Below are 13839 nucleotides of genomic sequence, written 5' to 3'. Positions count from 1 at the left end.
GTAGCTTTGGAAGGTATTATGAGGGCCAGGGAAGTTGCGCAGCGCCCCCCGCCCCAGTTCTCAGAAGGGCATCTGGAGGCCAAAAATAATTGCTCTGGTCATGTTTGAAGGGCAAATGACCTGCAGATTTGATTATCTGAAGAGATTCCAAAAATGGAACCCCCACTGATTCCTAGGAACAACTATATTCTGAAATAAAGAAAAGTTCAAAACCTAAAATACTTCAGGTCCCAAGTGCTTCAGATAAGGGATGCCCAACTTGTACCTTCTTTTTGTGCAAACTAAGGTTAAGGTACAATCCAATATGTTCTTGCAGTGTGGCCATTTAACAAAAACAAACAAGAAACCCTTAATTTTGAATATATGCATATTAAGTATACAAATAATTACATACTTAAATGGTCCCATTGCCAACAAAATACACTTTTGTCTAGTATAACCTACAGAAGCAATAAAAAATGAGTAAACATCATAATAATATATCTATAATTACAGGGGAAAAGTACAAACCTGACGGTAAATGCACTTTCTAAAGAAACATGGTCATCATGAAATGTAACCAGGCAATAGAGCACATCGTTTACAGATTTTGGCACTTTCACATCAGGTAACAAACCTCTAATTATTTGCTCCTTATTAATCTTGGGGGTCCAGTTAACCTAAAAACAAAATAATTCCAACACTATGAGAGAGGTGTACTTGAAAATAACCTTTTTCTGTTTATTAGTTTTGTATCTTGTTATCTGCCTTTTCTAAGAAAATTAAAAATAGTAAGATCATTGACTATGTAATAAACATTTCTCCCCACCTTTTTAAACAATAAACACATAGACAATATTAACAATTATTCCATGACCATAAAATCTTTTGGAAATAATAAATTCATTTTTCTTAATGAAAATTTGAAATTTAGTTTCTCTCTTAAATGGGACAAAGTACAGCTGACAGAACTGAATCATAAGGATGTGCACAAACATCAAAACCTGGATTTGGATTTTGAACTTTCAGATTCAAAATTTTTGAAATTCAGAATTTCTAAATATTCAGAACCCCATTAAAGTTGATAGAATAGCAACTGTCCATTTATACAGAAACAAGTGACTTTTTCGAAGGTTTCCTTAGCCCTCTGACCCTTTCAGGTTGCCTGTGCCAAGCCCAAAGAGTTGAGCAACAGCCAGGCTCCAGTGCCCAGGTTTTAGGAAATGACTCCAATCTTGACATGAATGTGAAACAGTACAAAGGCCAGCAGGGCAGCACTGGGCATGGCAAAGCTGGTGCTGGGGAGCGGACAAATATTCTGAGCAGTACTGACAGACAGAATGAACAGCAGACAGCCAGTGTTGGGCAAGTGGGAACCACCCCCAACAACTCTGGGTAGAGCATAGTCTGAGCGAGCATTGGGAAAAAGAACAGCATAATGAGGCATGGAATGCCATGCTCATTACTGCATCATTTTATCTTCTTCTTCCACTGTCCACTTGTTTTTTTACTCTGAGAATTTCACTGGGCAAATATACCTTACTCCCCCCTCCTCCACATTTTCCTGAGCATATGAATAACAGATCATGGATGAAGAATAGGGTGAGACTAGAAGGAAGACTCACAGCGTGATCACATCGAGTCCAGCACAGGCATTGGATGTCGCAAAAGTCCTGCAACACATGATGCTAGCAGAGAGGCCCGCACCATTCAGTCTTGGTGCTGGCTGGCCACCATAGAGGAGTATGCAGCAGTAAATAATCTTACTTAGCAGTGGAGAGACATTTTGGGGTGGCGGGAGGGGAAACCAAGTGCGGGGAAGACAGGCCAGAGGGTGGATCTGGCCTGGAAGCAGAGGTTGCAGCCATATTCTATCCCCCCTCTGGAACCCCAATGGGATTGCTGGAGTACTACACAGCATAAGGGAACAGATGTTCCCTTAATCCCAGGGAAACCTCCAGCTGCTCCCCTGGTTCCGCAGGATACAGTGTGTGGCCATTTCAGTGCCGCTGTACCATGAGGTGGTGGAATGTGCTCATGTACCATGAGCATAGGAATGTGCTCTCAATGGCCAGAGTACCCCTTTTTTCTGATAATTCATAGTTTCTTCTTCAGAGTCCTGTTACTCTAGAGAAGCCAGATCAGTAGTTTCAAGACCTGGGATATATTTACTGTTACATGCCTGATAGCTTGATAGGTGGCATCTTATAAATTCAATGCAAGCAACTGTTACCCTGCAGATGCCTGATCTTGTCTGATCTCAGAAGCTAATCAGGGTCAGGCCTGGTTAATACTTGGATGGGAGACCGCCTGGGAATACCAGGTGCTGCAGGCTTCTACCATAGTCTTTCGAGACTGAAGGTTGCCAATCCTTTTTCAAAAATTAAAAACCACATGAAAGACACATTTGTCAAGCTACATACACATGATACGTCCCATTTTTTAAAAGTCCCAATAACTCACTCACAGCGCAATCCTATCTTGCACTGGAACAGGCAGGACAGGTGGCCCGCGCTGTATCCAATGCAAGCTAGGGCCCCAAAGTGGCTCAGCCAGAGGTAAGGGGAAACTCTTCCCCTTACTCCTGGGTAAGCCAATGCAGCTCCAATGGGTCTCTTTGGACTTGCACCACCTCCTGAGGTAGCATAAGTCTGAGGACAGTGGAATGGATGCAGCCACAGCGCTGCTCAGGAATGGGAGCTAGGATCCAAAATAACAGCCAAATCCCAGCTCTGCCCACTGGCCCCCAGGGCCACCCTCCAACCACCCTGGAATGCCTCCCTCCTGCCTCCTCCCCACCTACCCCAGAGCCTTGCATTGGCTGAGTTCAGCCGATACAAGGCTCCCTCCGCAAGTTGATGTAGAGGCTGGATTCAGCTGAAAGTACTTTTCCCAAACATCTGTGCGCTGGTTCAGTCAACTCAAGAGGAGGCACAAACGTGCTTTACGGCATGTTTGTGACCCTCCTGGGCTGGTGCAAGGGATTTGCACCAGCCCAAGGGCGCCTCAGAACTGTACCCTTAATTACGCAAGTAGCTTAGTCTGAAATCCTTCACTTATCAATGAAAATGATTTAATGTTGCTAATGCTACCTTTATCTTTTTCACTTATTTTTCTAAGGCAACCTTCCCTTTTCCCCTCTACAAGGCATATTAAATAGCTGTCCTATTTATACTGAATTTAAGTTTACATTTCCTGGAAATACCGACCTTAATTTTTTCAGCCAAAGCCGGAGTGATTATTTTCTCTCTTTCCCCTTCGTCATACATTTGAAAGATAAGGTTTTGCATAATGTCACCAGCAATCCAGTTAATTTCATCCTGGTCCTTGATCTGAATAGCTTTTTCTCCCCCCACACTAAAAATCTGTAGCTTTGCAACACGGGAACTGGGAATCAGTTTAATAGTCTTCTCCAGTGATGGCACATTTTTACAACTCTAAACAAAATCAAGGGGGAAGAATAATCAAAAATATTAACAGAGAAACAAGTACTTACATTCACACCATGAAATGCAAAATCCAGTCTCTCACAGTCACAGGCTTTATATTGGCCAATCTTTACCAATGAATTTTTAATCAACTAAAACAGAATGAAACTGAACCAAAGCACATGACAATTTCAATTAGCCAAGCATCATCTTGTATTCATCATTTGCCATCCAGTATTTTCAGAATGCTAAAAGGCAAATCCAAAATTCATTTGAAGGTAAATAAAAGGTGGGATATTTGATATGTTTTTAGCCTTCAGAAACAGCTTAATTGAGCTGCATTACATCAGTGCTAAAAGCAGCTCAGGCTCCACAGTATTATCAGTTAACCTGAATACTGCTTTTAAAAACTCTTTGGACAAAGACATTATGAAAGTACTTTACTTACAGGTATTTCAATTCTTGCTTTAAGAGTATGATCTTTCTTTATATTCTGTACATGCAGAATTGGTCCAGTTAACATATTTGGCCCACCATTGCTGCAGTCCACAGCATACACAGGAAGGTCTGGAGCCCCTGAAAACTAACATAATCTTGTGTATTAACAATTAATGCCATGAGTGTCAGAGTTCATCAAGACATGGCACAAAGGTATTGGGGAAACATGATGAGAATCAAAGCATGATGTTCTAGTAAAAATTGCTAATTCAACTTGCATAAAGAGCAGCTTTATAAATTGGGTTTAGTTAAGTCTCTATACGTTCTTCTTAAGTTGTATATAAAAGATTTTGTTCAGTGTTTTAGGGATAGGGAGCCATATAGTTATTTGACTCTGTAAACCACTTTGTGAACTTTTCGTTGAAAAGTGGTATATAAATACTGTTGCTGTTATGTGGCAGGCAGAAATCCATCAGGTGAAGCTTTCTCCCCAATTTCCCCTCTTCTGTGAATAAAAGTTGCTTTAGTTGAGACTCTGACTTTGTCACAAAGGTACATAAGTCTGGGAGTGAGAGGGAAAATCCCAGGAAAGTAACTGCAAACTACTGTACATATTCTCCTCCACACTCAGGGTGATACATTCTGCAAAGGGATGGAGACAAGTAAAGGGAAGGTAGGCTGAAACCACTTCCCAAAACACCAGGTAGATTAACTCATCCTGTGCGAGAGCTTTGAGTGTTACAAATGCTTGGAAGGGTAAACACTTTTCTGAGCAGTTTCGCAGATGCACCTGATTGGTTCCCTCGGCTTCTCAGGGAGCCATGACACACAGCTTGGGAAGCGAGGCTTTAGCTCATCTGCATCCTCTCGTGCTGCTGTTGCTTCTCCTGAGGCATTGCCTTATGGCCACTATCTTCAAAAACATATTTTGTCCAACGGAGGTGGAGGGCAGAGGAAGCACTGACTTGCTACCATGCTGACAACTAAGCTCTGGGAAGTTAACTGCTGTTGTCTTTGAGGCTCTAAGCCTCTTTATTTCCTTCTTTGTAAGATTGCTTAGCTGAGCACCAGGAAAACACAGTCACAGTCGCCGGTGAGGCAAGGTCGGTTTGGGCATCAGAAAACACTCTATTTATATTGGGTGAAAATTATTTGGGTGAAAGGCAATTGCAAACCTGGTCCCTGTGCTGCCCGGGGCCAAGTTTGCAAATGCCGCCCCCTGACAGTGTTGCCATGGATCCCCAACTTTGCATCTAGGGAGCTTTTGGAGGAGGCTGTGCACGGCCTTCACTGGCCCTCTGAAGGTCTTGAGGCCTCTGGAAAGCCTGAAACTCCACTTCCAGTTTTCAGACAAAACCTGGAAGTGATGTTTTAGGCCCTTAGAAGGCCTTCAGAGGGCCGGGGAAGATCTCCCGGGTTCTCCAAAAGCCTTCTAAAAGGCTTAAAACATCACCGGGATACTAAGTCCTCTGGAGACATCCATGCAGGGTGCTGTGGGGGGGGGGCAGTGAATGGGGCGCAGTGCTGCCCAGTCCCCTGTGCTGCCCAGAGCAGCTGCAATTCTTGCCCCTCCCCAGTATGCTAGTGGTGAAAGGTCACAATTTATTTTCAATGTCTGGAAACAATGAAAGCATAAACATTTTAATACTGTTTTTTAATACTATTGTTAGTACAGGTGGACCCTCACTATTCACAAGGGTTTCATTCCTGAAACCCTTGTGAATACCAAATGTTGCGTGAAACCAAGTCACACGAATTTTGGGGTCCACTGAGCTCGAAATGCAACCTTGCTCTGGTGGCAAATGTAGTTGTTCTGAGGCCTGAGGAGGCTGCATGCAGTCTCTACCGGCCACAGGGTGGCCTCCGGAGGTCCAAAAGGACACTTCCGGTTTCCCAAAAATGCCCCATCTAGGGCCTCTGGAGACCTTTCTGAGGCATGTGGACACTGTGTGCAGCCTCCACGGGCATCAGAAAGGCCTCCAAAGCCTTGGAGGCCACTTCTCTGGAGGGAACTGTGCTCCTTTCTGTGTGCCTTTCTGTGCACAGCCTCCACATGCCTTAGAAGAGCCTCCAGAGGCAACTGGAGCACAGCTCCAGTCCCTTCCAGAAGCTTTAAGTTGGGCTGAAAGCAGTTCAAAGGGGGTCGGGAGGAGTCAAATTGAGTCAAATATGCGAATGGAAAATCCATGGATAAGTAGGCTCAACCTGTAATATACAATGAGATAACATGCCCAACCTGACTCATGACATATTTATCCAATTGACTTACCTTGCAATGAACAATTAGTTTTGGTTGTGCAGTTATGTTTCCAAATTCATCAAGTACTTTAACTTGAAAAGGGAATGCTTTTCCATTTTCAATTTTCAAGACATCAGAATCTGGTTCGACATTCAGCTGCTGTGGGGGGCCTGTTGAGTTCATAAACTAGAGTTTCATTCTGTATTTTTGTAAATGCTAGAATTTCAAAACACAAACTACTAGGATATGGCAACCAGTGCAACTCATGCTGAACCCAAAGAAACATGAGTATAGTTCCAATTGTGCAACACTTTCTCCTCCTCCCAATGCAGTCCCCTGAAAATCCAGAGGCAAGATCCCCTGGAATGGTGCAAGCATGAGAGGTGAGAACTGGTGAACTGGGCACAAATTTCAAGGGTCTTTCTGCTTGTGCAATGAATGTTTGAGTTCAATCCAAACCAGTATTTCAAAATCCCTACACAAGCAGTTTAAGATAAAGATTTTCCAAACTCTTTTCCCTGGTAACCAATATACCAATTCAGTTGCATGCAATGTCATATTAATGGTATTAGCACACTGATTTGTTCTCAAGGTGGTCATTTTTCTAAAGCAGCAGTTCCCAAACTTTCCAGCTCCACAACCCACCTCATCCTCTGTGGTGGATCATGACACTGTTGGCTGGAATGACTTACCGGAAGCCTCCGAAGTTCTCCCCTAGGTTGTTCTATGCCTGCAACCCGCTTTATTGGCCTCTGCAGACCTCAGAATGGCCCACAGAAGCATCCTGAAGCAACTTCTGCTCAAATTGGAAGTTGCTTCCGAAAACCAGAAGTCACTTCCAGATGCTTCTGCATGCTATTCTGAGGCCCGTGGAGGCCAAGTGGGTTGTGGGCCCAGGGTGGTAAGTTCCTAGTAAGGAACTTCGTGGTAAGGTTCTTGGTAAGTGGGTGGTGGTTTTTGGGTGATTTTTTCCCTTAAAATTTCTTGATTAAAATAGCAAATTATGGCTTTAGGCATTTTTATCCAAATTCTTATTCTAAACTGTTCAAACAGCACAATAAGCATTTCAACTGCGAACTCTATCATTTTAGACAATTAACATATACACATACATATTAATCGGTTTTTCAAGCTTCTCAGGAACACAGCACCACACAGACATGCAGAATGCTTTTCTAATCACAGTATTTCCCCCCTTTGCATACCAAAATGGTATAAAATATGCAAAAAGGATATGCCACAGAAAGTGATCAAGTCAAGGTGCAGTACAATACAGAAAAAATAAAAACAGAGAAATGTTTCACTGGTTTTCCAAGCTTCTTAAAAGTACAGCACCACACAGACAAGTCCCAGAAAAGACGTTTACAGAGAGTGGTCTGGGGAAGAGGGGAGATCCAAATCCAAGCACATTCACCTGATCATAGATTGCATAAAGGTAACAGTTTAAAACTAAACTGCCTAACCTTCAGATTACAGTACAGTTCTGGTACCCTACCTGGGTATCCCATACACTCATGTATCTTCCCCCCCCCCAGCTGCCACACATTTGCAGACCCTCTAGCACAAGGTTTCTCAAACTGTGGATCACCAACTTGATTGTTGGTGGGTTGAGAAGTTTTAGCTGCGACGCCAATAGCTGAAAAGGCAAACGTATAGAGCTGTATGGAAAGTGAAACTGAGGCATTTCAGACATTTACTTGCAAGTAGGCAAACTTGCCTTAGTTCATTGGAAAGGGCAGGCTGAGAGGAATCTGACACCAGAATGGTCCCAATCTGATGAACGCAGCTCCCCAAAAACACCCCAGAAGGAAGCCCCTCCCTCCAAGTTGATGAATGTATTGAACCCTATGGAAAGTGAAACTAAGCTACATGTTTGCGTTTATTCATGAGTAAACAACCATGCCTTGGCCCATGATCAGGCAAAGAGGAATGCAAGACCTCCAGAATGGTCCTGATCTGATGAAAGTGGAGCTCAGCAAATGCTCCAGAAAATAAAAGAAAGAATAGAACACAGGCTTGAGCTGGTAAGGTGATTTTTTTTAAAGACTTGTAAAGCTAGGTGGGTCCTGATAGTGATATGGTTTAAATATAAGAACTTAAATTGAACTGAGCACTGGTTAGGGCAGAAAATCCTACTGATTTTTTTTTTGGGGGGGGAACGCGTTATTGCAGGCAGGATATAGAGAAAATTCACTTGGTGGAAAAGGGCTGGCTTTTCCTAATTTAATTATTTATTTACTTTTAATTACTTATAATTTTAATTTGCTTGATGATGTCATTTCTGGCAGGTACCGGACAGACTGTCATTCTAAGAAGTGGGCTCCAGTGCTAAAAGTTTGAGAACCACTGCTCTAGCAGATACTTTGACTCAGCTGTTCCACCACTGGAAGCGCTTGAAGGGCTCGCTGCCTTACTAAGAACTATTTATGGATTCCTCAAAAATAAGCAAAAGGTGTTATTTTGTGAAATGAGTGGTTTTCATGTTTTGATCTTAATATAGTTTTATACTGTGATGTGAACAAAAATTTTAATTATTTTGCATTCTGTGTTAGTCATCAAAACACAACACTTCTAGTGGTAGGTTTTTCTAGCAAGCAGCGTTGCTTGGCTGACTTCAGGTATGGCTCCTATTTGGAGCCAAATCAGCACAAGGGTGGGCAAGAGTGTGACTAACACAAAACTGACCATACATAACCTCATAACTCACTGGTGGCCTGCAACCTACACTTTGAGAAATGCTGGTTTAAAGAGGGCAATGGATAGGATGACTGCTGGGACAGAGATACTCAAAACAAGTAAGGTTTCAAAGTTCATCTCCAGTTTAAGAAATATTGTTTGTCAAGGTTGAAGATCAGGATAGAAGCAGCAGTTCAATCAGTCACTGCTGAGAAAACATCTCCACCAGCAGAATTTGGCAGCCTGCTCTCCCAGGAGGGATTCAGCTGGGCAAAGAAAACAGAGAAGCCGCATTAGAAGTCACCCTCTGGTGCAACTAAGCACCTTTAGAAGGTTCCATAGCTGGCAAGATTTCACTGTCAAGATTTAACATTAGAACTGTTAATACAAAGCTGGAAGTCTTAGAACTACTCCAAGTTAAACACTGATGAACAAGAAGCCTAAAATCTATTCCTGAACTTGACTTTGCTAGTTTTGCTTCAGTCAAGTGGTATGCATTAAAACAGGGGTGCTCACACTTTTTTGGCTCGAGAGCTACTTTGAAACCCAGCAAGGCCCTGAGATCTACCGGGGGGGGAGGAAGCATCTGACAGACACCCCCTTTGATGTATGGAGCCCCTGCTGGACCAAGTCAGAGGAGGCCCACCAAGTCCAGCTTCCTGTGCCCCACAGTGGCCCACCAGATGCTTCAGGAAGCACACGGGAGGCCTCTCCTCTCTCCCCACCCCACATACTGGGGGCAGCCACAGGTCCCCCCAAAAGGCACATGCCCAGCCTTGCTGCACTGCGGGGGGGAGGAGCTCCCCACCCCCCCAAACTCTTTGTGGCTGCGCCCAGAGACCAGCAGGGAGAGGGAGGCCCATCCTTTGTTCTCACCTCCCAAGACAGAGAACTGAAAACATCAACATCAATTTACCCAGATTCCCAGGATAAATGCCTTTATGCAGGTGTCCTCACAAATAGGACAAACTCCTTCCGCCTGCAAGGGGATGCTTTCTCCTGATAAAGCCAGATGACCCTGGCTGGCACGTCCTCATTTAACCCCAGCCCTTGTTCTGAATAGGGCTTTGGCCACAAGCAAAAGCTTAGGCAGCAGTCAGTGGCTCTTCTCTGCTACGCTGGAGGAGTTGCTGGATGAATCCCAGGAAGAAGAAAAGCTGGGATTTGAGAGAGGAAACGGGCAGAGGTGGTGTCAGATGTGGAAATGGTTATAGTCAATAGTGCTTCTCCCAGGAAAGTGTGGATAGGATGGCGGTCCCAGAGCCCAATACCATGCTCTGCTCAGAAGTAAGTCCCATCATAGTCAATGGGGCTTACTCCCAGGAAAGTGTGGCCAGGATGGCAGCCTCAGCCCGCTCCCCCTGTGGAAGATGCTGCAGTCCTGCCGGCTGGAGGACGCGGAGCCTCCCAGCCACTCACCCGCTGCACGACATCCTGGTTGAACTCGTGGAAGAAGTAGCCAGCAAGTGGGAGGCGATCAAGGCGCGGGGGACGGAGCGGACGCCCGGCAAGCTGCAGCGAAGTGGCTCCCGCGGCCGGGCACCACCCACTCCCGTGTGATGCGCCTGGCTCGCCGCCTCCCATTGGCCCCCGTTGGGGGTGTGCAAGGAGGGGGAGGAGCGTGGGTCACACACCCTCGGCATGGGGCGGAGGAGGGAGCCTGCCAGGCGCCCGGAGCTGCCCGGCCAGCCTCGGCTCCGATCCTCCGCCCTGCGGCCAGCGCGATCCTCACGCGCCTTGAGCAGGCTTGGGGGCTCCTGTGAAGGGGCAGAGTTCGGGGGGGGCCGGCTGGGTAACTGCAGCTTGCCAGCCCTCTGTGTGTGTGTGTGTGTGTGTGTGTGTGTGTGTGTCAGTGCCTACAGACAGGGCTCCGCGATCGACTAATTTTGCCTCGGGATCTACCGGTCGATCGCGGTCGACGTAATGAGCACCCCTGCATTAAAATCTATTTCTTGGCTACTCTTTTGGTTGTACTGAGGTAGCAAATCTTAAATTTATTTTCAAGTTGGACTATCTTACTCTGTTCAGGTTAGTGGTGTCGAGTTGGGCTTCGTTACAGTGTTAAACCTTGGTTAAGCTCTGATACTGGTTTTATATTCAGATAACAAATACACACCTGCTGGTATGAGAATAAAAGTTGACATGTCAGAATATGTTCTATTATTAAAGAAAAAGAGGACAATTTTCAAAATTTCACTCTTTTTAAATATTCAGGAACTGGTTTCAGCAAATGTTTTCATTCATTTCACTTACCTGGGAGGAGTTTCATTTTCAAAACTTGGGAATCTTCCTTCAAACCAGGAAGAATAATCTTCAAAGTGAAGTTCTATTAAAAAATAATACTAATTTTAAAATAATAATGTTGAGAAAAATTCATTGCATTTGCTTTAGTGTTCAGCTGTGTAAACGTTCATCTTGTAAGGTAATTATTTGGAAGTGTTTTTCTGGGAGAGTACTTAAGTAAAATGTTTATATTTTTATTCGCACTGCATTTAACCTAACATCTTCGGGGATAACCCTATCCCCACCCCACCCCCTGCAGATTCAGTAGTGTCAAACTGGCTACAGCTGCATCCTGGAGGGGAGGACAGTCACAGAGATCTCTTGTGGGTAAGGCAACATCTGTTCCCTTGTGGGAAGCCTCCACAGCATAAAGGGATCTACTTGGATCTGTGCCAGTGAATTTGCTGATGCGGGTCTGCATGGACCTGCACCATGGGATCAAGATCAGGGAGGGTTCAAACCAGTCCCTTCCCCTGCTCCATCCTGCCCTCCCCCACCAGTCCAGGAGCATCCTCTGATGCATGTGGATCCTCTGATGCATACATCCTCTGACACATGTGAAATTACTTATGCGACAGCATAATCTTATGGACAGCAACTTAGAAATTAGTCCAATTGAACTCAATTACCTTTACTTCTAAGATAAGGGCATACAGGATCACAGCCTGAACCTTCTACCTCTTTTCAAATCTTGCAATGTTACAAAAATTCTGTCCACTGCTACCCATTACCGAGTACAGGTGAATGTCACTTTGCGATGTTCTGACTAGCAATGGGTCACATAAGCATGTGGCCCAGCGATGGGACGCATACGCAACAGTCCATGTGGCCCATCCCCACGTTCCCATGTGGACTGCTCTTCATCCCCAGTTGTCAAGTGTTGTTGGATGTTAAACAATGTCACCTGTTTTAAGACTCTGAAAATGGCAGAACTGTGCTCCTCTTGCCTCTGTGGACTTTTCTGAACCAAAAAATTGCAACTTCTGTTTTCCTGAGAAAACTGGAAGATGCAATTTTTCAGTTGAAATGCCTGTTCTGAGCCTCGCAGAAGTAGCACACAGACATCTACTGCCTCTGCAGGACTCCAGAAAAGCCTCTGTGGCTGAGGGGAACACAGCTCTCCTCGGCTTTGGAGGTTTAAAATAAATGATGTTGTTTAACATCCAACATCACTTGATGACGGGGTGCAGGAACACATCCCTGTCATTAAGCGATGCATACCTGCAGTACTTGAAAGAACTGCTGCAGCAGTTTAATTTCATAATTTCGAAAGAGCCTAATGTACTGATTAAGTCTATAAATAGGTTACCTTTTTAAATTATTGTGAAATAAAGTACAAAAGTGCATACACACACACACATTGCTATTCGTTATAACAAAACAATATGTTCTTACCATACTGGAAGTCACTCAACCTACCTTGCCTTGGCAGTTGTTAACAACACCTTTAGCAATTACATCTTTAATGACACAATTTGGTCCTCTATCTATTTCTTCATACTGTAATGTTAAACCACTACCAGACAAAAATGAGACAATTTAAGAAGTCAATTAACAAGTTTTGAATTGCAATGAAAAGGTACACAAAATGTTTCATGAGAGCTTAGAAAAAAAGCTGAAATTACAGCACTTTATTTATGACCCTGATAACCATTTAAGTCAAAACAACAAGTGGGGGGGGGGGGGGGGCTACATGAGCTTCAGAGAGAAGATTAAGTCTCTTAACTTGGTGGAAGCAAGACAAGCCAAAGGCTGCAAACCTATACACCTTTACCTGGGAGTAAATCCCACTGAACACAATCGGACTTACTTCTGAGTAGACATGCATAGGATTTTGCTGAAAGTACTTTTCCCAACAGAATTTTTAGAAGTCTCTGGAAATCTTGTTTCCTAAAGCGTATGGAAGGAGTCATCCATTACCATTAGTTATCATCCTCCCACGATCAAGAAACTTGGTGAAAAACTAGGCAATGTAAGAAGCATAATAGGTTTTTAAGCAGTGATCAATCCCATTGGGGGAAATTTTCTAGTTTTGTGTAGCTGAATCATCGGTTACCAGACTGAAAGGCACCATAGTATGTCCATGCAAACTTTAGCACATCCGAGACTCACAATATTATAGCAAACATATCAAATAGAAATCTTTTAAAGAATCATTATATGGAAAAAATAATTGTTACCTAGCTTCAAGGACTGGCACAACATCATTTGTCAGATGAGTAGCATGACCAAATTCATCCTGTACATCTAGTGGAATACTGAATGGATGTCCAACCCGAAACGGAGGATCCAGAAGGCCTACTGAAAACTTCTGAGGTTTCCCCTCTGAGGCAGAAACATAATTCATATCTTTAATGAGATCAGTATTTTTGTAATTGCATTGTTTAGGGCAGAGGTTCCCAAACTGGGGTGTTGCAATAATATTATTATTATTATTATTATTATTATTATTATTATTATTATTATTGCAACGGGTCGGGAAATGGCAACAGCAGTAATGCCTCTGTGTAATGGAAGATCATAAGATCATCAGGTGGATGATGTGGTGTTGACAGCGATTCCCTGTTTTGACAGCTGTTTGACAGCTCTGGGAAGGGCAGGGCTGGCTCCACAGCTGTAATCAATCAAGGCCAATGGAGACCTGGATGGACACCTGAGCTTCATTGGACCTTGATGGGACTTTGCATGGACTGTGTTTTGGAGACCGGATTGGACTTGGACTGGAGGCTTCAGACGTTACCCCCGGAGTTAAGTGGAGTTTTGGGGAGGGAAAGCCTCTGGGCAAGAGGACTTGCA

General features: G+C 44.1%; 1 protein-coding gene and 1 pseudogene across 3 annotated transcripts in view; one reads left to right on the top strand and one right to left on the bottom strand.

The window, feature by feature from the left end:
- The window catches only part of SMCHD1 (structural maintenance of chromosomes flexible hinge domain containing 1), a 116980-nt gene that overhangs the window by 44667 nt on the left and 58474 nt on the right, over positions 1-13839 (bottom strand). For all 3 annotated transcript variants that reach the window (XM_066622776.1, XM_066622778.1, XM_066622777.1), the window contains exons 20-26: positions 13224-13368; positions 12463-12559; positions 11014-11086; positions 6115-6254; positions 3856-3990; positions 3189-3416; positions 511-659 (exon numbers count right to left, since the gene is read on the bottom strand). In XM_066622776.1, coding sequence (XP_066478873.1) covers positions 511-659; positions 3189-3416; positions 3856-3990; positions 6115-6254; positions 11014-11086; positions 12463-12559; positions 13224-13368 — 967 coding nt within the window. The remainder of the gene's footprint in view (positions 1-510; positions 660-3188; positions 3417-3855; positions 3991-6114; positions 6255-11013; positions 11087-12462; positions 12560-13223; positions 13369-13839) is intronic.
- LOC136649993 (5S ribosomal RNA) lies at positions 2198-2314 on the top strand (annotated as a pseudogene).

Source organism: Tiliqua scincoides, chromosome 4 (genome assembly GCF_035046505.1).
Source record: "Tiliqua scincoides isolate rTilSci1 chromosome 4, rTilSci1.hap2, whole genome shotgun sequence".
NCBI lineage: Eukaryota > Metazoa > Chordata > Lepidosauria > Squamata > Scincidae > Tiliqua > Tiliqua scincoides.
Note: the sequence above shows the minus strand (reverse complement) of the source record. Positions and strands in the feature narration are given on the sequence as shown.